This window comes from Ovis aries, chromosome 18 (genome assembly GCF_016772045.2).
Source record: "Ovis aries strain OAR_USU_Benz2616 breed Rambouillet chromosome 18, ARS-UI_Ramb_v3.0, whole genome shotgun sequence".
In the NCBI taxonomy this organism is placed as follows: domain Eukaryota; kingdom Metazoa; phylum Chordata; class Mammalia; order Artiodactyla; family Bovidae; genus Ovis; species Ovis aries.
In genome coordinates, this window is record NC_056071.1 from 24,850,792 (window position 1) to 24,873,235 (window position 22,444).

Consider the following 22,444-nt stretch of genomic DNA (forward strand, 5'->3'; position numbering starts at 1 on the left):
ATGGCAGAGGCCACATTTCTCATGTCTGAGACAGCTTTGGCCACAGGACATGGAGTTGTGAAGGAGAAGGACTGGCCCAGAAAGCCTTGGCCCACAGAAGAGACTCCACGGCTGGTCTGTGCACAGTGAGACTACTGCTCCTGAAGCCAGGACAGTTGATCTGACTGGCTCTATTTCTTTAAAGGCTAAAGTCTTGTAAGATTCCCTCCTCTGGTTGGACTGCCCCAGTGGCATTAGTGGTAAAGAACCTGCCAGACAAGGCAGGAGACGCAAGAAACATGGGTTCATTCCCTGGGTCAGGAAGATCCCCTGATGGAGGGCATGACAACCCACTCTAGTATTTTGCCTGGAGAATCCCACGGACAAAGGAGCCTGGTGGGTTACAGTCCATGGGGTTGCAGAGAGTTGAACACAATTGAAGCAACTTAGCACACACTTCTGGATGTGACATCGGCCATTTGCAGGTAATCTGGACCAAAAAAAAAAAAAAAAGCCCCATTTCTATGATTTTTCTGCCATCAATTGGCTTTTTATGTCAAGCAGTTTCTAAATCATGTTTTGAACATAGGGCTCTGTCAAGAGGATTAAAATAAAGAAATTTAACAATAAATATACTTTTTGGAAAACTTATTTATTTATTTGGCTGCACCAGGTCTTAGTTGCCCCATGTCAGATGTTTAGTTGTGGCATGAGAACTCTTAGTTGAGGCATGTGGGATCTAGTTCCCTGACCAGGGATTGAACCCAGGACCCCTGCACTGGAAGTGCAGAGTCTACCATCTGAGCCACTGAGGAAGACCAATAATCTCTGTAAATATATATAAGTCCCCTCTCATATAATCTCTCTCCTTTAACACATTTCCTGGGCTACCCTTGTTAGAGAAGAAAATTTTGTTCAGGTTAATATAGTGCCATCTACTGCTGAAAAAAGGAAAATGAATGTCTAGGAAGATACGTTCTCTGGTTTTGAACATTGATGTGTACAGGTAAAAAGGAATTGATATGTGGAATTTCTTGCAGGATCCCCTTGTGTCAGAACTAGACACAGTTTTAAAAAGAAAAAAAGGTTGTGAGTAGACTTCTGCTTCCAGATGGTTACTGAGTACACTTTATTAACTCTCCCACCTCTTAGAAATTTCTATCAGAAAAAAAAAAAGTACCAATAGGGAGAAATGCATGTCAGAACAGGAAGCCATGGAAAGGGGCCAACCATATTCTGGAAGCCACGAGAACTTTCTGCATGACACAGTGCAGGTGAGATGGGATTGAGGGAAGGGCTCATTAGCCTGCCGTTGACCACACAGGTAGGACAGGCCTGGGGAATGAGTGTGACAGAGGCCAGCTGAACTGCCTCCTCCAGTGCCAGGGGTTGGAGGGGAAGATGGGTTACGTGGAGCATAGGGAGAAGCAGCAGTAGGTTCTCCTTCCTCTCTGGGAAGTGCACCAGGTGCTGAAAGCCGGCAGGCACTTGGCACATAAAATGAATCAACACCGCCAAGCCTGGCTTTGAACAAGATAGACCTGTCAGAAAAGGGTGGCAGATACCCTTAGCAAACCTCTACCCTAGAACATTAAATCCCAGGTAGCATTTGAGCCAGCTGGAGTTTCTAGATAGACTAACCAATACTCCCAAATCCTATACTCAGCAAATCATTGAAGTGTGATGACCACAGAAAGACATTCTCAGACATGCAAATATTCAGAGAGCTTTCCATCTGCACAGTTTTTCAGGGAACAGACACACACTCTCTGTCTTTCTCTCCTAAAGATTATGGTCGTGACTAATAAAGCCAACATAACTCAAGAATTAAGTCACAATCATTGTGGCTAATAAAGTTATGCAATAGGAAAACAATATAAAAATAGTTCTGGGAAGAGAAGTAAAATAATTAATACCATTATGCTCATCATCAACCTCTAGTCTTCTGTTCCCCTGTCCGCTGTTTCTAAAATACCAGGGTGAGGAGAGGGGAGTGAGTGTAAGTTGTTTCAAGTTCTCATCTTATCTGAGAAAAGATCATTTATTTTCTCTTTTATCACTGGCCTGATAGAGAGATGAGTTCAAGCGTGTGGTTTAGTAAGTACTGCTTCTAGATTCAGTACAGAGTTTCCAAATTATTAGTATAAAAAAGAAGCAGATAAAATTTGATCAATATGACAAAGTAGAAAAACAATAACAGAATAATAATGAAATTTAACTTAAGAATATTCATTTTTCAAGTCCTAAATGAAATCTTCACAGGCAAAAATCAGCAGTATGAGAAAAATGTGATACACTCAAGAATGGGAGGATGGTTCAATATCGAGAAATCTCTTTATATAACATTAATTTAGTGACTGTTTCTAAGTGCCTATGATGAGCCAGAACAATGGAACTTACTTGGTCATCTTCCCTAAATCATACCTCCCGGCCTCTCATTCGTGTCACCCTTTAGTTCTTTTCTTCACAGCACGTGTTATTCTGTTATTATCTTTCAACTTTTTGTTTGTTTGCTGTTGTTCTTTCATCACGAAAATGCCTTTTCTCCAAAATCAGTGTCCTCCTTTGTCTTGTTCACAGCTATAGTCCTACTGCCTAACAGAGAACCTGACGTGTAATAGCTGACATAACCATGCAACACTTATTTATTTCTGGCTGTGTCTAGAAGTGACTTAGCAGCAGCAGCAGCAGCAGTCTTAGTTTCAGCTTGGAGGAGCTTTCATTGAGGCACACGGACTTCTCTCTCGGTGTGATGCCTGACTCCAGAGTCCCCGGACTCAGTAGGTGCAGCACATGGGCTTAGTTGCCTTGCAGCATGTGGGATCTTAGTTCCCCGACTAGGGATCAAAACTGCATGCCCTGAACTGAAAGGTAGATTCTCAGCCACTGGACCACCAGGAATGTCTCCATCATTCAACATTTATTGCATTAGTTCAAAATTTATGCAATTGCTATTCATTATTATAATTTTTATTCTTCATAATATAAAGATACTCATTTCATATTCTTTACTAAATGAATTATTATATCTATGAGTTAGTAGATGACAAAATGAATTACTATATCAATGAGTTAATGGATGGTAGTAATTCTAAATTCCTGCCTTCATAGAGCCTGTAATATAGAGGAAGAAACAGACCATCTGACAAGTATTTCCACGGTCAGTGTTGAGATCTCAATTTTTTTTCTATTCTAACTTTCTGAATAAAAACTGGAAATTGTTTTGCAGGAAACTTCTACAACTTCCTCTCGAGAAAAGTCCGGAAAACTGGACCCACAAAGTAATAACTTCCTGTTTCCCAAAGTCTGTCATCAAAGAACACGCAGCAACTCAACCAGTAAGTGTCACTGAACCATCCTCAGGAGCAGGGCTTAGATTTTGTAGAATGCAGTAAGCTTCCTACATTTAAGTTGTGAACTTTCAAAGATGCAAGCATGTATTCGCAAGTCCAGTCCTGGAAGTTAGTTCACGTGTCGGGCATACATTGTCATGTGCGTGCATCCTCTACAAATGGTTGTGCTTGTGTGTCCTTTAGTGTACAGGACTGTATAGAGGACAGTAATATCTTTATTTCAAGCCCAGGATGTCTGGAAGCAAGTGTAAAAGCAGCGGTGATGTAGCTGGCCTACTGTACTTTTCAAGGCACTGCACTATATGATTTAACGTGTTTTCTTTATTTTTGGTGTTTGTTTTTTATGTACGTATTATTTGTGTGAAAAGTGTTATAAGCCTATTACAGTACATTACTATTAATATATAGTCCATTGTGTTAGTTGGGTACCTAGGCCAACTTTGTTGGACTTATGAACAGATTGGACTTATGAATGCACTCTCAGAACAGAACTCGTTTGTATGTAGTCAGCTTACTGCATTGGGAATACCAGTGATGTGGGAGATTTGGGGGAGGGTGGGTCTCTGTTCGTCCAGCCGGACTGCCCCGAGATGGTGTCCGCAGCTTCTCTGGAGCAGCCTTCATTGCATGTGCGTGCCCTGGCCAGCTGGAGCACCTCTGCTCTTGTCGATAGAGCTCTCTGTGGGTTGGTCAACTCCTCTTCTAGGTGGATCTCAAGGGCCAAGTTGGGAAGAGCCAACACAGGATAGAAGACAAGGGCTTTACTCCTGCTCTGTCATCTGACACGCTCCATGGTCTTAAGAAGTCCATGGTCTCTCCCAGAGTTTCTGTCACTTCACCTGCTGCAGAATGGGAGTTGGGACTGAAAGACATCATGATTCTTGGTGGCTGCAAATAGGATAACACTAATTCAAAAGTCAGGAAAATGTGAAGAAGGCAGAAAAACATGAAGAAGTTAAAACCATGCCAGATCTGAATATTAGAGACCATCTGCATCTCCTACTTGGCAGGCAGATTCTTTACCACTGAGCCACCAGTGGTAAAGCTTCCAGCTTCCAGCTTATGCCAGCTCCAGAGTACCTCACTGGGTTTTGTTGTTTTTTAAGCCCCATCTACTGTTTGTAAATAGCCCCTTCATTCAATTTCTCAAAATCCTACCTCAATGTGCTTTTTCCTTCTGTCAAACCCTCACTGGTCCATGTGCCTATAAACTCAGTGGAAAGAATACTTTTCTGCACAGGTGCAGTTCAACACCCCTTCATTATATACTTCTCTTCTTTGGAGTGCTCCCGTCCTTCTATTCAGATGATCATCATTTTGTCAGTTATTTCTAAAAACTGTCTTGGTTAAATTAATATTTGGCTGCCGTATTTGCTGAACATACTTTTTCAGTTTATTCTTTCTCTTTTAATTTTTTAACATGAAGATGTTCTCATCTGATCTAATCAAATCATCAAATTTTTCCTGTCTAATCCTAAAAGTTTCTTCCACATGTAGAGAGCTATTACTTCTCATGTACACTTATCTAATTATTACACTATGACACCTTTAAATTGCCTCCAATCTATCAAGATTTGCAAGGTAATTATAGATATATGCTTACACATGTTTCTTGGATCATATTTGATTACAGATTTAGGAGAGAACCACAGAAGTTATATAATATGAAGATTATTTTGTGTAGAACCATATTGATTATTTATACATAGTATTTTATTCTAGTTTTTAATGATTTGCCTTCCCCCTAAATTTACTCTCTTTGTGCTTTATTTTTGATGTTTGATATGAAACAAGAATCTAGATAAAAAATTTTTTTTCCTAAGTGGCTGGTTCTAGCATCAGTCATTGGTAGTCTTTGCCCATCCTTTTATTTCATTCTTTTTTCTTACTTTGTTTATCTCTTGCAAATGATATGCACTTAGATCTTGAAAGCAAATCTGACCGTCTAAGAGAAGCTTAAGCCATTGACTTTGGTATTATAATTAATATTTGCTTTTACTTATATTCTTTTTAGGGCTTCCCAGGTGGTGCTAGTGGTAAAGAATCTGCCTGCCAATGCAAGAGACATAAGAGTTCAATCCCTGGGTTGGAAGATCCTCTGGAGGAGGGCATGACAACTCACTCCAGTGTTTTTGCCTGGGAAATCCCATGGACAGAGGAGCCTGGCAGACTATGGTCCATGGGGTTTCGAAGAGTCTGTTTTTATGGTCACTTATCATTTGTTTTCTGTGTTTAGTTTTTGCAGTGATTTGGAAGGTTTATTTAGTTTTTTATCACCACTTCTTCACTGATTAAGTTTAATTAATTAGGTTTAATCAATTATTAATAATAATACTTGAAACTGTATTTTTCCAAATTGTCAGCCTTATGGGAGATGGGGTTATTTATCTCTAGACCCATTCCCATTTATTTCCCCATTTCATAATTCCATGTAAATTTAAATAAAACCTCATGTTATTATTGGTGTTCAGTCGTTCAGTCATGTCTGACTCTTTGCAACTCCCTGGACTGCAGTGCACCAGGCTTCTCTGTCCTTCACTATCTCCTGGAGTTTGCTCAAACCTTTGTCCATTGAGTTGGTGATGCCATCCAACGATTTCATCCTCTGTCACCCTCTTCTCCTCCTGCCTTCAATCTTTCCCAGTGTCAGGGTCTTTTCCAATGAGTCAGTTCTTCGCATCAAGTGGCCAAAGTTTTGGAGCTTCAACATCAGCCCTTCTAATGAATATTCAGTATTGATTCCCTTTAGGATTGACTGGTTTGATCTCCTTCTGTCCAAGGAACTCTCAAGAGTGTTCTCCAGCACCACAATTCGAAAGCATATAACCATCAAAATACATAGTTTCCCTGTCAAAAATTGTTTTGGCTTTTGCATTTGGATTTTATAACCCCATTTTCAGTGAACTTGGTGCTACATGCTAACTGGTTTCAACTCCCTCCCACCCCAGCCAAGGTGATAATTTTGATGTATTTCCTTGATGTTGGAACATATCCAGTAATTTTCAGAAGGGGCAGGAGAGGGCTCAGACCACCAGTTAGTGCTTTGGAGAGACTGTTCTGTCCTGACTCCAAGCCTGTGTCCTTGCTAATCCAAACTCACAGTGGAAATAGGAACCTCAGAAAGCCTGAGTCGACTTTTTTATTTTTTTTCTGCCTAGCTCAGTGAAGACAGAAGCGGAGCTGGCATGGCCTATCTTGCTCCTATGGTGCTGGCCTGTGGCTCTAGGTGCTTCTGTCCTATAGGCTGATCCAAGTTGGCCACGTGCTTGCTTGTCCATATTCCCTGAACCCAAGCCATGCACTGTTGCCCTTCTTCATACAGTAGTCCCCTTGCCCTGCTGAGGGCAGGAGAACAGGAGACTGGGATCCATTTCCTCATGATAAAGTAAGGATTGGACTTTTGAGTTTCCCAAAGGACCACTGAAGGGCTGGACATACCTCCAGGGGAGCCTGATAAACACACAGACTCCCCCAGACCCCATTTGTGCAGGCGTGGATTCAGCAGGTCTGGGTGGGGCATTGAAATTTGAGCCACTTATGATAAAACATTCAATAAACATGTTGCCTGGGCTTCCTTGGTGGCTCACTGGTTAACAATCCACCTGCCAGTGCAGGAGATGTGGGTTCGATCCCTGGTCTGGGAAGATCCCCCATACCTGGGAGCAGCTAAGCCTACGCACCACAGCTGCTGAGCCTGTGCTCTAGAGCCCAGGAGCCGCAGCTACTGAGCCCATGCAGCCTACAGCCTGTGCTCCGCAGCAAGAGAAGCCGCTGCAATGAGAAGCCCATGCCCCGTGACCAGAGGGTAGCCACTGCTTGCTGCAACTAGAGAAAAGCCTGCACAGCCACAAAGACCCAGCACGGCCATAAATAAATAAATAAACACAATTATGTATTTTTAAAAAAACCATGATGCCCAGGCAGATTTAGGATCATCTATAGCTCCACTTCCCAACTCAGCCCCATGATTCTTTGTCCCCTCTTTCTGGAGCGTGGTTTTCTGAACCTCTTGGTTTCCTCTCTCTCCTGGCCACTCTGGGGGCAGTTGGTCCCTGTGAGTTGGGGAGAACCACCTCCTAGTGTGGAGAGATGCTGGGAGCAGCTGCCCTTGCAGGGGAATGTTTCCCCAGCCACTCGATTGCCAGTGAACCATGACACCTCCTTTCTCCCCCAGGCCTTCATCTCTTTCCTCCTCCTCCCTTAGAGATCTCACATCTCCATGAAAGTCCATTGTGTCCCATTTTCTCAGCCCAGTCTGGGTAGTGGCTTCCTTTCTCCAGCCTATAAAGCAACTTAAGTCTTTCCTACCCCAAGAATAACTGCCAACCAAAGCTCTGTACCAACCTGCCTTCTTCCCTCTGAACCACCACCAATCTCACATCTTTCTCTTGGGGAATTTCCCACCAAAGCCACTTGTGTGGAGGACACTGGGAAAGCCCGCCCTTCTCTGGGAGGCTGACATCCAGTACGTGGCCAGTGTCCAAATCCTTCTCACTTGTAATGCGGCTTATGCAAATGGAGATGCTCAGAAGGGTAAAAGATGTGCCCATTTAAACGACTAAGCACAAAACTAAAGAAAAGATGCAAAATACCTCATTAATAACTTTGCATATTATTTATATGTTGAAATGACAGAGTTTAGGTATACTGAACTAAATAAAATATATTATTAGGGACTTCCCTGGAAATGTATTGGTTAAGACTCTGCAGTTCCACTGCAGGAGACACGAGTTTGATCCCTGGTCAGGGAGCTAGCATCCCTCAAGCTGCGAAGCATGACCAAAAAAAAAATTATTAACATTAAACTCTTCCTTTTACTTTTAAAAATGTGGCTACTAGAACATTTCAGATTACATATATGACTTGCATTGTATTTCAGTTGGGAAGCACTGGTCTCAGACAGCGAGGAGCCATGGCAGATAATCTCTGAAGATTTTTCCAGCTGGAAGCAGTGGGTAGATTTCCTAGCTGGGTAAAAGGAAGTCTGAGTTTCCCCCTAAAGGAAGAGAAGATGATTGCCCTGCATATTCTTAGATCCCCAAGGACTCACGAGTTGACTCTTTGCCTGCCTGTGTTAGGGGTGTGTGGCCTTCCCTGGTCCCGCAGTGGTAAAGAATCTGCCTGCCAATGCAGGAGACCCCGGTTTGATCCCTGGGTTGGGAAGATCCCCTGGAGGAGGGCATGGTAACCCACTGCACTATTCTTGTCTGGAGAATCCCATGGACAGAGGAGCCTGGTGGACTACTGTCCGTGGGGTCGCAAAGAGTCAGACATGACTGAGCACACACTTGCATTAGGGGTGTTTATGTGCCTGCATGCAAATGTGTGTGTAAGAGGCAGATCACCCAGGCTTCTGCTCCATCTCTCCTCTGGCCCTGCCTCTATGGGGCATCATTTCTGCTTTCCTCCTCTCTCTTGAAATTCCCTTCTCCTCACCCCCGGCAGCTGGGACTGGAGCTGACAGATCATTGTGGTTTCCTGAGGACGCAGCATCCTACTTGACACGTAGGAGAGCCGCATCAACCCTCACTAAGTTGAGCTGAGTTGAAATGGAAGCGACAGTCCCACCCTCACCCCGTGGAGCCCACAGCATGGACGAAGGTAGCCAGAATACCACCTACTTCTTCCTCTGCCCTCCTCTATCATGCACCCGGCGCTGGGCGCTCCATGCTTCAAGTTCACTCTGGCCCTCGGCTTGTGAGGGCTGGCCATGGGCGAGGACAACGTTCTATCTTAAGCTTCGCTCTCTGACAGCACAAATGATTTCTCCCTTTCTTTCCTCTCCTGGGTTAGGTGTCAATCCCTATTGCACAGGAGAGACGGATTTTCCAACAACCAAGAAGTCAGCAGCTTCGGCGGACAGGCAGCCTTATTCCCTCTGCAGCGGCAGGAAGTCTCTCTCTCAACAACTGGACTTTCCTGCAGCAAAGGCTGTGGTAAGAACGAAGGGCAGGGAGGCCCGAGAAGAGGGAGCGAGGGGAAGACTGCCTGAAGAGCCTTCCTGGCGGTTTGGTGTCCACAGGGTTGCAGTGGTGAGGAGCTGGCTTGGGGGCAAAGAACCATGTGAGGAATGGTCACCTGTGACCATTGCCCGCGGCTGCTTCCATGTTGTTAGGATCTCATGGGCAGAGAACACTCCACCTGTGCAGACCCTGAAGTGGGGCTTTACGTGGATCCCTTTATTTCATCTGTGACCTAAGAGGTCGTCGAGGGAAGTGGGGGCAAGTTAAGGAAGGCAAGGGAGTTCATATTTTTAAAAACAATTCTTTGTAAGAGTTCTATTTATTTATTCGACTGCACTGCAAGCATGTGGGATCTTAGTTCCCTGACCAGGGATCGAACCTGCGTCCCTGGCATCAGAAGGCAGATTCTTAACCACCAGATTACCAGGGAAGTCCCACATCTTGGGGTTCCTGACCCTCTGCCCACCACCCTGTGCCTGGCCCAGATGAGGGTCTCAGTAAATGTGTCTTGGATCCTGTTGAGGACATTCTTGGCCACTGACCTCCCGGCCTCTGCTGGGGACTCTGAATATAAGTCTCACTGTCTGTGGTCTGTGATGTGTGATCTGTGCCTCGGGACTCACTCCTGTAACAAATCTTAGTGAGCATCTGGCTGCTGGTCGAAAGGGAGCCTGGGCTCAGCAAAGATGTCTCCTGGGGCCACCAAAACAGCCCCGCACACTGGACTCCCATCCATCCACCCTGCATTTACCACACTGCAGCCACCATGCGCCAGACACTCAGAAGAGCAGGCCTCAAGGTTTCCTCCTCCGTGGGCTTTCCCCCGCTTCCTGGGGGAGTGAGCTGACATCCTTGGACTCATCCTCTCTCCACCTCACCCTTTTTCCAGGGCTTGTCAAGACCAACACGGTCGCTCAGCACAGCTCAGCTCGTGCAGCCCTCAGGGGGCCTCCAGGCGTCTGTCATCTCCAACATCGTGCTGATGAAAGGCCAGGCAAAGGTGAGCAAGGACCATGGCCAGGGGAGGCTCCTGGATGGACACGAGTTCCCAAGGAGCTGTCATGTCACAGTGGGGATGGGGAGAAGGGCTGAAGATCCAGGCTTGGAAAAGGAGTGTCAGATGCTCTCATGTGAGCAGGCTCCGGGAGGGGCAGGCAGGCGAGCTCTTCACAGAGCAGGTCATAGGAAGACGAATGTTCCCCAGTTTGTCCCTGGTTTGCTGTTTTTGAAAATAGTTTTAGCCGATGATTCAGTTCAAATCATCGTCAGGGTCAGTTCAGGTGCTGTAACAAAAATACCATGGACTGGGCAGCTTAAACAGCATGTGTTTATTTCTCATGGCTCTGGAGGCTGGGAGTCCAAGTTGAAGGTGCTGGCGGTTGCCATGCATGTTGAGGACTTCGTCCCTGGTTTTACAGTGGCTAAGATGGTAAAGAAGCTGCCTGCAATGCAAGAGACCCAGGTTTGATCCCTGGGTCGGGAAGATCCCCTAGAGGGGGGCATAGCAACCCACTCCCATATTCTTGCCTGGAGAATCCCATGGACAGAGGAGCCTGGTGGGCTACAGTCCTTGGGTCACCGAGTCGGACATGACTGAGCGACTGAGCACATACATAGTTGAGGTACAATATTATACGTTTCAGGTATACAGCATAGTAACTCGCGACTTTTACAGATTATATTCTGTTCACAGTTACTGTCAAATATTGGCCGTGTTCCCTGTGCTGTGCAACGTCCCCTTGTAGCCGACTTGTTTCATACACAGTGGTCGTGCTTCTTCATCTCTTCCCCCTGTCTTGCCCCTGCCCCCTTCATGAGGGCTCCACCTTTACGGCCTAGTCACCTCTGAAAGTTTCCCCCGATGTATTGATTTGATGGGGGAACACACCTTCAGTCCATGCGTCTCCCCGAATTCAGATATGCAGACTGACTTTTGCCTCACAGTCGAGAAATACTGAAAGACAGGGAGGAAAGCAGTGGAGGTGGTGGGACAGCCCCAGGGCTCATGGGCACGCGCCACAGAGCATGCTGCCCCAAGCTGACATGGGCACTGAAGAACTTCTGGGGTGGACACAGCCGCTGCTGCAGAGTTCTCAGGCCAGTCCAAGTGACCAGCATGCTTAATGGAAGGGCAGGTTTCTACCCACCTCGTGATTTTGGCATGTGGTGTGAGGGAAAAGCTATTCACCAAAATGGTCTTCCTAGAGGAAGGCTCCACACATCTGAAGTCCTCTTCTCCACCCCCCATCACTTCTATCTCCCGGGAGCTCAGCAGAGACAAACCAGGAGATACCAGTGGGAAGAGCTAAGATGACTGTCCCTCTAGTCACAAGGGAGTCACTCTCTCCAGTGCCCAGTTTTCTCCAAACAGCTCCTCTTCCTGATTCGTAAATCACAATGCTCTTACCCTCTTGCGTTTTTTGTTGTTCAGTTGCCCAGTCACGTCCGACTCCTTGTGGCCCCATGGACTGTAGCATGCCAGGCTTCCCTGTCCTCTATCATCTCTTGCATTTGGGCAGATGCATTTTAATCCTGTCGACTTGGAGATTGTTTTTGAGATTGTCTTTTGCAGTGCTCAAAAGAAGGCAAGGACTTCCCTGGTGTCCAGCAGTTAAGAGTCTGTGCAATGCAAGGAGCGAGGGTTCAATCCCTGGTTGGGGAACTAAGATCCTATGTGTACATGGCACGACCTAAAAAGTAAAAGTTGTGTACATATAAAAGAGAAGGCAGAATGGAAAAGGGCACCAACTCTCTAGCAAAGATGATTTAAAATGGTGTCAGTGTGCGTAGATTGTACAGTTGGCGAGTAGACTTCATGGGCGTATGCATCACTGGGCAGATTGAATCGGCCTTGATGGGAAGCAGGAAGGTATTCGGCATAGGAAGCCTGGAGTGCAGATCAGGAGTGGTGGCTTCAGAAATAGGGCAGGCCTCCCACTGTCTCCCTGATACAACCTCCACACCCAAGACCTCGTCATTAACAGGCATGAGTAAGAGTGAGGCCAGAACTGAGTTGAGGAGGAAGAAGCAGAGCTTGAAGGATCCACCAGCGCTTGAGGTAGAAGAAGTGAAGTAGCTCAGTCGTGCCTGACTCTTTGTGACCCCGTGGACTATAGCCTACCATGGGACGCCTTCCTCCATGGGATTCTCCAGGCAAGAATACTGGAGTGGGTTGCCATTTCCTTCTCCAGGGGATCTTCCCAACCCAGGGATCGAACCTGGATCTCCCATGTTGCAGGCAAATGCTTTAACCTAAAGTCAAACCACAAAACCAGCTGCCAAAACCCAGGCATGGCACCAGGGGATCTGCAGGGATCCTTCCATTGTCACAAAACCCTGTTATTTTCTGCTAATAGATGAAGAGGGCTTACCTGGTGGTTCAGCAGTCAAGAATCTGCCTGCCAGTGCAGGGGACCTGAGTTTGATCCCTGGGTCGGAAAGATCCCCTGGAGAAGGAAATGGCAATCCACTCCAGTATTCTTGCTGGAGAATCCCATGGACAGAGGAGCCTGGCGGGCTACAGTCCATGGGGTCGGAAAGAGTCAAACATGGCCAAGGCCTGAATAACAACGTAGACAAGGAGCTGAGAATCTGGGACTCACAGGACTTGCCAAGATCACTTGGTTAGTGAGCAACTGAACTATGACAGTGACTGAAGACCTTCTGACCCAAGGCTTTTGTTCTTGCCCACTGCACCATCCTGCCTCACTAGGGCAGGTGAAAGTTTGGGTCTAGAGCAATTATTTCAGCCGGGAAGAAGCTGGGAGCCGAAACAGGAGCCCATCCCCCCTTTCTCATCTTCCTACTGCTGTGCTTCTCCTGGACGCCACTGGTCTCCCCGTCCTGCAGCACCCACCACCTTCACCAGAATCACACCAGCACTGTGTCCACACTGCTTTCCTGTCTGGCCCCTGCTCACCGGGTTCTCTTAGGATCTGAAGGTGGCTCTCAGGTCTGCCACCTCTGTGATGCTGGGTGGTACATGAACTTCTCTGAGGAACCTAGGAGAAACTACCCAGCTGCTGTGATGCTGATAACCCAGCAGCCATCACTTGGAGGGATCTTCCTGGGAGCCACACTGTTGACCACACCCTGGCATGCTTGTGAGCTGAATCCAGAGGCCCAGCCTCCAGCCAGCGTTCATACCTTCACTCTACAACATACGTTTCCTGAGCGTCTGCCTCCGGAGGCCAGACCCTGACAAATAAGATGCACCCACTGCCTCCTTGAGCTCACAGTCTCAAGAGGAGCTCCCTGTGACCCAGGCTAAGCCTCCTTAGGAAGTTGTTGTTGTTTAGTCCTGTCTGACTCTTTGCGACCACATGGACTATAGCCCACCAGGCATCTCTGTTCATGGGATTTCCCAGGCAAGTATACTGCAGTGGGTTGCCATTTCCTTTCTCAGGGGATCTTCCCCATCCAGGGATAGAATGTGGATTTCCTGCATTGGCAGGTGGGTTCCTTTATCACTGAGCCACCAGGAAACCCCAGTGAATGGCATAGAACACTCCTCAGTCTGACCTTCTCCTCTTCTTTCCCAGGGCCTGGGCTTCAGCATTGTTGGAGGCAAGGACAGCATTTACGGCCCCATTGGAATTTACGTTAAAACCATCTTTGCAGGGGGAGCAGCGGCAGCTGATGGAAGGCTACAAGAAGGTAGATTTCCCAGGCTTTACTAGGTGACATTTGAGGAATCAAAAGAGAATCCCCAGGCTTCCAATAGACACCGTTTGTGTGGGCCGTTTTAAAGTCTTTATTGAATTCATTACAAAATTGCTTCTGTTTTATGTTTTGGTTTCTTGGCTGTGAAGCATGTGGGACCTTAATTCCCTGGCTAGGAATCGAACCCAGACCCCCTGCATTGGAAGGCAAAGTCTTAACCACTGGACCACTAGGGAAGCCCGGGTAGAAGCTCTTGGGAACGTAACATGTGTCTCAAGCCTTCAGAATCCAGCTTGCTTGGATTCTGCAGAGAGTCTGACGGCAGTGGGATACGTGGTCGTGATGGCTCTGTCATGCCTGGCCCGTTGGCTGGGTGTGTTTGCACACTCAGTCTCAGTCCTGTCACGGGCCTGGGACAGAGGACCGAGGCATCTGCTCTGCCCCTTGCATTCCTATTGCTGCCTTTGCTTTTCAAGGCTCCTCTCAGTTGCTGGCACCCCCCTCCCACTGACATCCTGTTTCTTTTCTGTTGTCTGCCCACCCCAGCCATCAACCATGGGGAGCCAGACCCAGTGCTCTAACGAGTTGGGTGAATGTTCTCTGTGAGCCTGCCCTGTTCTGGACTCTAGGAATGCAGAGGATTATCAGACGGGGTCCTTCTACTGAGGAGCTAATGGTCCAGCCCGCTGCCTTCCTTCCTCTTCTGCCCATCCTGTGCTATCGACTGCCTCCCTTCAGCTGTTTCATCTCTTCTGGGGAGGGAAGCCCCTGAAAGGAAGGGGTTGAAGGGCCTGAGATGCTCCCCGAGTGCCCCTCTCTGTCTCCTTGTCTTGGAGGGGAGGGTTTTCTCCCCACCCAGTCCCACCCAACGGCCACCCACCTGTTATTGGACAAGAGGCTTGACCCCATGTTCTAACTGGAAGGTAGAATTTGGGGGCAGATGGTCAGGGAGCAGACTGAAAACCCCGCAGGCCTGACACCGGGCCACAAATGGACCTTTAAAGACAAGAGACTTCACAACCTTCCTTCTCTTCCCTATCAGGCCAGTTTCTGTATACTTTGCTGCAAGCCTTACCACCTTTAATAATCTAACTTGTTCAGGGTAGGGTCGACCAACTAGAGCCTTGCAGGCCACGTCTGGGCCACTGCCTATGTTTATAAGGCTCACGAATGAAGGACAGTTTTCCTATTTCTTCAATGGCTGAAAAAAAGTCAAAAGAGGTTTTGATGCTTTTGTGACAAATTAAATTCAAATTTCAGTCTCCATAGAAAAGCTTTACTGGGACACAGCCATGCTCATTCATTGACCTCTGGTCTACAGCTGCTCTTGGGCAGCATTGAGTGGTTCCTACAGACAGCTTGTGCTTGCAAAGTTTAAAACATTTTCTGTCTGGCTCTTTATAGAAAAATTTTGCCAACTGTAACATTATACAGGGTTTTGCATATGGATTTTATTATATAGACAGTGGGGAGTGTTGGAAGCTTTTTCTAATTTGGGAGGGACTGGCCAGGACCAGGGTTTTTTTATTTGCTTTTTTAAAGATGATTCAGGAAGCTGAGTGTAAGACAAAGTGGACTGGCCAGACACCAGAAACAATAAAACCAGTTTAGAGGCTATTTTAAGAGCCAGGCTCCCAGCTCTGCAGGGTCTTCCCTGAGGCTGTAAACTTGGGAAGAGAAAGATGCTGAAGGGTGAAGCAGTGGCTTCTGTGGCGGTGGCAGATGAGGCCAGAGAACCCCTGAAGTTGTCTGATCTTAGTAAACTAGAGAACAATGATGAGTTACATAGACTAGGAGGCAGAGGACTGGATGAATCACAAGCTGGAATCAAGTGCCCAGAAAAATATCAACAACCTCAGATATGCAGATGATACAATTCTAATGCCAGAAAGTGAAGAGGAACTAAAGAGCCTCTTGATGAGGGTGAAAGAAGAGAGTGAGAAAACTGGCTTAAAACTCAACATTCAAAAAATGAAGATTGTGGCATCCAGTGCCATCACTTCATGCACATAGATGGGGAAAAAGTGGAAACAATGACAGATTTTATTTTCTTGGGCTCCAAAGTCACTGCAGACAATGACTGCAGCCACAAAATTAAAAGATGCTTGCTCCTTAAAAGAAAAGTTATGACAAACCTAGACAGCATATTAAAAAGCAGAGACATCATTTTACTGACAATGGTCCCTCTAATCAAAGCAATGGTTTTTCCAGTAGTCATGTATGGATATGAGAGTTGTACCATAAAGAAGGCTGAGTGCCAAAGAATTGATGTTTTCAAACTGTGGTGCTGAAGAAGACTCTTGAGAGTCCCTTGGACTGCAAGGAGATCAAACCAATCAATCCTAAAGGAAATCAACCCTGAATATTCATTGGAAAGACTGATTCTGAAGCTGAAGCTACAATACTTTGGCCACCTGATGCAAACAGCCGACTCATTAGAAAAGACCCTGATGCTGGGAAAGATTGAGGGCAGGAGGATCGGGGGCAACAGGGATGAAATGGTTGGGTAGCATCACCAACTCAATGGATATGAGTTTAAGCAAACTCCAGGAGAAGGACAGGGAAGCCTGGCATGCTGCGGGCCATGGGATTGCAAAGAGTTGAGCACGACTTAGTGACTGACAACAACCACAACAAGAAGGTGAAGGAAGAGGACCAAATGAAGATATTCAGGTTTAAACAGCAGAGTGGAGTCAGGTCTGCAGGTGACCACTAGGTGGCGCAGTCCAACAGGTGAATGAAAATTTGGGTCCCAGTTCAAGAAGGGACTTAAGCTTGTTGAATTGTTTTTAGGGTCATGCGGAAAATAGCTGAAGTTATAGAGCAGATAAAGGAGACAGGGAAGAGAGGAGAGTGAAGAGGGCTGAGGCACAACTTTAGGGGAATAACTGAATCCAAGGCCTGCAGAGGAGTCCATGAGAGAAAAAGAGGAAAGTGGATCAGGATCTTGAGACTCTGATTTTTATCTGCTGCACGTTTCTGTGTTTGAATAAAAGGTGAAGGAGGAACTGAAGTGGCCAGGAGAAACCAGCTGCATGGATTTTCTTTCCAGGTATTTGTGTCCCTTAGTTCATAGCAATCGTAAGAGTTCGGTGAAAAAGACGCTCAGCTAGTTTGCAGTCCTTGATTCTAACCTCAGATAATTGACTGAATCCCTTTTGTAACTTCTTTCAAAAGTGCAGCTTAAGAATAGGGCCCTGAGGGGCTTCCCTGGTGGCTCAGCGGTAAAGAATCTGTCTGCCAATGCAGGAGACACAGGTTCGATCCCTGGTCAGGGAAGACCCCACATATTGAGGAGCAACTAATCCTGTGTGACACAACTGTGGAAGCCCTCTCACCCCAGAGCTCACGCTCTGCAACAACCAGAGAAACCACCACAATGAGAAACCCGGGCACCACAGCAGAGAGTGCCCCCGACAACTAGACAAAAGCCAAAGCAACAAGGACCCAGCACAGGCAGAAATAAAGAAATAAATGAATGAATTATTTTTTTAAAGAAAAGGATTCACAGGGGATATGTCTGTTGTGTCGACTGAAGAAAAGAAGATGTACAATGTGAGAGTTGGAGTTAAGTTTCATCTGGGGCAAAATGAGGACTGCAGCCCAGGAGACAGCACCTCACATAGTTCTGAGACACTGCTCCAAAGAGGCATGGGGGAAGGTCAGTATATAAGGTTTTGGTGAAGGCGGTGTTCAGTGCAATCAAGCACTTATTTTACAAGCGGTTTCCTGCTAGTCACGAGGAGCTAAGGTCACCATGAAAGGACTTAGTGCTTTTCTGGATATGAGGAAATGTGAGGATTGGGGTCATAAAATCAGTTCCTGAAAATATCTATCTATAGAGATCTGTTCCACCAGTTTCCCTGTAGCTCAAAGAGCCTCACTCTCTACACTGGGCTCCCTTCAGGGCGTGGCAAAGGTCAACAGCCGCAGCGCACAGGGTTCAGTCTCCTCAGAGGCGGAGGGCAGATGCCCTCGGCAGGCGCCACTTCGTAGGTGACAGGCGCAACAAAACTGCTGTGTCCAGATCACGGCTAGTAATGTTTCACCTGTGTTCCCCTTGCAAAAAATGGTTGTGTAAGGTTTACGTGGCAAAACCGAGGCTAATCCCCTTCCACCAAAAATGGCCAAGTAAGGAATAAAGACTCTGGGGGTTCCAGAGCTGGGCTCCGTGGCTCCCTTGGGATAGACCTAATAATTTGCAGACAAGTTCAGGATTTTGTGTAATGAAGAATGGGTAGTGAAGTATGAAGTATGTCCTTTATAAATCCTTCCTTCAGCATGCACTTAGTTATATTGTGATTATTTTTTTAATTTGTCAATTTTCATTCCTCAACTTGGCGTCTTCTAAGGAAGAGGACTGAGCCTTTAGTTTTTCTCCTCTAGTTTTAGCAACTGAACATTTGAATATTCTCCGCACCCCTTTTATTGTCACAGATACGTTGGATAAAATAGCACATTCAAACTGTGGAGAAAGAAATGGAAACACCCAGCTTCTCAGACATAAAGAAACCACTTAATCTTAAGTATGACATTCCCAGGAGTTGATGATGTGATAGTGAAACTGACTGGTGTCATTTCCAGGGCTCCAAAGAGCTCTGGTACCATTGTTCTTTATGTCTCAGCACAGAAAGAATTCAGTGACAGACAGAGTGGTGGATAAGAAGCGGCTTATTGAACAGGACATTTGTGAGTTCTATAGGTGGGCAGATGAGAAATGCCACACCCTGAGAACTTACTGGGCTACAGTTTCATAATAATAAGGAAATGTGAGGAGGAGAAGACCTTCTTTCTTACTTGAGTAGACGTCATGCGTCCATCATCAGCTCCTCTTCCAGGCTGGGCAGGCAAGTCAAGTTAGGTCCACAAATGACTCTTTTTCATGTGTGCAGAGAGCATGGCCTAGGGATCATTAACTTGCTGAGCTCACTGGGCAGGATGTGGGGCTCACGCCACCGTTTTACAGTTTGGGGGCATGTCTCCTGCTTCTGCTGCATGGTTTTGCTGCTAAGCAAGCCTGCTTGGTTCTGTGGTTAAGCAAATCTGCTTTCCTGAGTAATCATTAGCTGACAGGGTCTCCCATATTTCTTCTACTCACAGTCCCCTAGTGGAATTAACTATTTAATCACCTACTTTATCTCTTCACTCTGTCCCTGTCAGTAGCACAGGAAGCTGCTTATGGGGCATAAGGCCCGGGGACTGGGGTGTGATGCCCACATAGGGACAGGGGATGTGGCCATGGGCCCTGGGAACCTCTGAGAACCTGCAAAAAGCCTTCATGCTCATGAACCAGAAAGCCAAGGGAAGCAAGGCGGAAACATAACTTTGTCCTCGGCTCTTGGGTGGAGGAAGGACATCTCCCTCAAGAAAACAAAGAGTCAGTCTGTGTCTGGATGAGTCTGCAGCTTTCCCATCAAAACCTGGATCTCAGGACTTCCACACCGCAGAGCTAATGTTACAACTAGTCCTAAACCAGCCCTGAGACCCCTGGGTGCCTACTGGAAAAAAAGGGAAAAAATAAAAGTTAGCAGTCTGAGGGCTATGGGAGTTCCACTAGAAAACAAGCTCCCCTTGAAAATGAGTTGGAGATAAATACTATTACTTTTCAGCCATAAAAAGAATTAAATCCTGCCACTTAGGACAACATGGATGGACCTTGAAGACATTATGCTGTGTGAGGTAAGTCAGACAGAGAAAGACAGTACATGATCTTACTTACATGTGGACTAAAAACAAAACAAAAAAACCTGAACTCACAGATTCAGAGAATAAATGGGTGGTTGCTGGAGGTGGGCAAAATTGGTGAAGGTGATCAAAAGCCATAAACTTCCAGTTATAAAATGAATCAATCATGGTGACTTTAGTTAATAATATTATATTGTACATTTGAAAGTTGCTAATCACTGCAGATGGTGATTGCAGCCATGAAATTAAAAGACGCTTAACTCCTTGGAAGGAAAGTTATGACCAACCTAGATAGCATATTCAAAAGCAGAGACATTACTTTGCCAACAAAGGTCCATCTAGTCAAGGCTATGGTTTTTCCTGTGGTCATGTATGGATGTGAGAGTTGGACTGTGAAGAAAGCTGAGTGCTGAAGAATTGATGCTTTTGAACTGTCGTGTTGGAGAGGACTCTTGAGAGTCCCTTGGACTGCAAGGAGATCCAACCAGTCCATTCTGAAGGAGATCAACCCTGGGATTACTTTGGAGGGAATGATGCTAAAGCTGAAGCTCCAGTACTTTGGCCACTTCATGCGAAGAGCTGACTCATTGGAAAAGACTCTGATGCTGGGAGGGATTGGGGGCAGGAGGAGAAGGGGACGACAGAGGATGAGATGGCTGGATGGCATCACTGACTCGAAGGACGTGAATCTGAGTGAACTCCGGGAGTTGGTGATGGACAGGGAGGCCTGGCGGGCTGCGATTCATGGGGTCACAAAGAGTGGACACGACTGAGCAACTGAACTGAACTGAACTGAAGAGAGTAGAGCTTTAAGAACTTTTTATTGAAGCATAGATGATTTGCAGTGTTGTGCTGATTTCTACTGCACAGCACAGGACTCAGTGAGACACATTTACATTCTCTTTCATATCCTTCTCCATTACGGTTTATCACAGGATGTTGAGTATAGTTCCCTGTGCTGTGCAGTAGGATCTTCCTGTCTATCCATCCTGTATATACTAGTTTGCACCTGCCAATCCCAAACTCCCATTCCTTCCCTCTTCCAGCCCTCCACTGCTTTGACAACCACACCCCTCTTTAGATAGTAGATCTTGAAAGTTTTCTCATCAACAACAACAACAAAATCAACTTGTAACCAGGTGTGGTGACTAATATTAACTAGATTATGAGTTTGAGAAAACTCCTGGAGGTGGTGAAGGACAGGAAAGCCTGGCATGCTGCAGTCCACTGGGTCAAAAAGAATCAGACATGACTTAGCGACTGAACAACAATATTGTGGTGATTATTTCTCAGTGTATAATATGCTGAAAAAAAATAAAAGAAGTAACTGAAAAACAATAAGGAAAGAATAGAACACAATGAAAAGATAAATGTGAAAAAATAACAGAAATTTTAAAAAGTAAAGTCATTGAAATTTAAAAACAAACAAGCCTCAGTGGATGGGTTAGACAGCTGATAAATACAACTGTCAGGCGAATATATGAGCTGGAAATTATCCAGGGAGGCCACACAGAGCAATGGAGCAAAAAAAAAAGATGAGCACTAGAGAAACATGGAGAATAGGTTGAGAAGGTCCAGAATATCTAATGAGAATTCTAGAAAGAAAGAGCATCGTAAAAGCAGGGGAATTATAGGTAATGAGAGCATGGTTAAGAATATTCTAGAATTATTTCAAAGCCCAGAACTTCAATATGAGGAAGCACCCCAATACATCCTAGTTAAAATTCAGGCTATTGAAGACAAAAGAAAACGTATATTTAAAACAACCAGAGAGAAAAAAGATGGATTGTCTATAATGGAACCATTATTAAGTGACTGCAGATTCAGCAAGAGCAATCAGGCCAGAAAGTCATGTGAAAAATACAGAGGCAGAGGACTTTCCTGGTGGTCCAGGGGTTAGGACTGTGCTTCCACTGCAGAGGGCTCAGGTTCAATCCCTGGTTGGGGAACTAAAATCCCACATGCCTTGCAGTGTGGTCAAACAAAACAAAACAAAAAAACAGAGACAGTGCTCTCTGTTGGTGTATTGAATAGATTGAATGAATGGGAGAAAGTGGTTTCCTATGCACATAAAAATGGATTTCTGGATACAGAAGAAATTTTTCTCCTAGGTGTGTTAGTGTTGCAGAGACAGGACTTGGAGTGAAAGCCCCGAGTCGAGTCCTAATTCTTGTTACCATATGAACTTCAGACTTCTCTGAGCTCGCTTTCCTCTTCTGTACGACAGGATCTTCATGGCATGCTGGAAACATCACATCCAACCCACATTTACTGAATACTAGGGAGGCCTCACCCAGAACTGGCCCTGGCGGTACAGCATCTGCTGTTACAAAGCCCCATCTTCAGGGAGGGACTCTCTCGGGCTATCAGTGACCACCGGGGTGATGAGAGCTCTGAGAGTGGGAGGTGCCAGATGCCCCAAGAGCACAAAATCAGAAGAGATTGAGAGGTTAAGAGGCAGTAGCTGAGACTTCCCTGGTGGTCCAGTGGTTGAGAATCCACCTTCTAACGCAGGGCACACGGGCTCGATCCCTGATCGGGGGACTAAGATCCCACATGCCACAGGGCAGCTAAGCCCACCCATGGCAACTGAAGGAAGCTTGTGGACCACAACAAAGACCCAGTGCAAAAAAAATAAAGAGATGGTAGCTGGAAAAGGTAGGAGACACACGTTGTATTTGAGAAGATCCATGGAAACAAGCATGGAGCTTCACAGATGACAGTGGAAAGGCTGGTGTAATGTTTCAGCAAGTGGTCAGGGGAGAGGGTGGCATGGGGGGCTGAGGCTGGAGGGGAAGAGGT

The 22,444-nt window shown here is 46.1% G+C and overlaps 1 protein-coding gene across 4 annotated transcripts in view; it reads left to right on the forward strand.

The window, feature by feature from the left end:
• The window catches only part of IL16 (interleukin 16), a 129,815-nt gene that overhangs the window by 65,821 nt on the left and 41,550 nt on the right, over window positions 1-22,444 (forward strand). For all 4 annotated transcript variants that reach the window (XM_042235151.2, XM_042235150.2, XM_027957135.2 and 1 more), the window contains exons 3-6: window positions 3,209-3,317; window positions 9,126-9,268; window positions 10,185-10,295; window positions 13,837-13,951. In XM_042235151.2, the coding sequence (XP_042091085.2) occupies window positions 3,209-3,317; window positions 9,126-9,268; window positions 10,185-10,295; window positions 13,837-13,951 (478 nt within the window). The remainder of the gene's footprint in view (window positions 1-3,208; window positions 3,318-9,125; window positions 9,269-10,184; window positions 10,296-13,836; window positions 13,952-22,444) is intronic.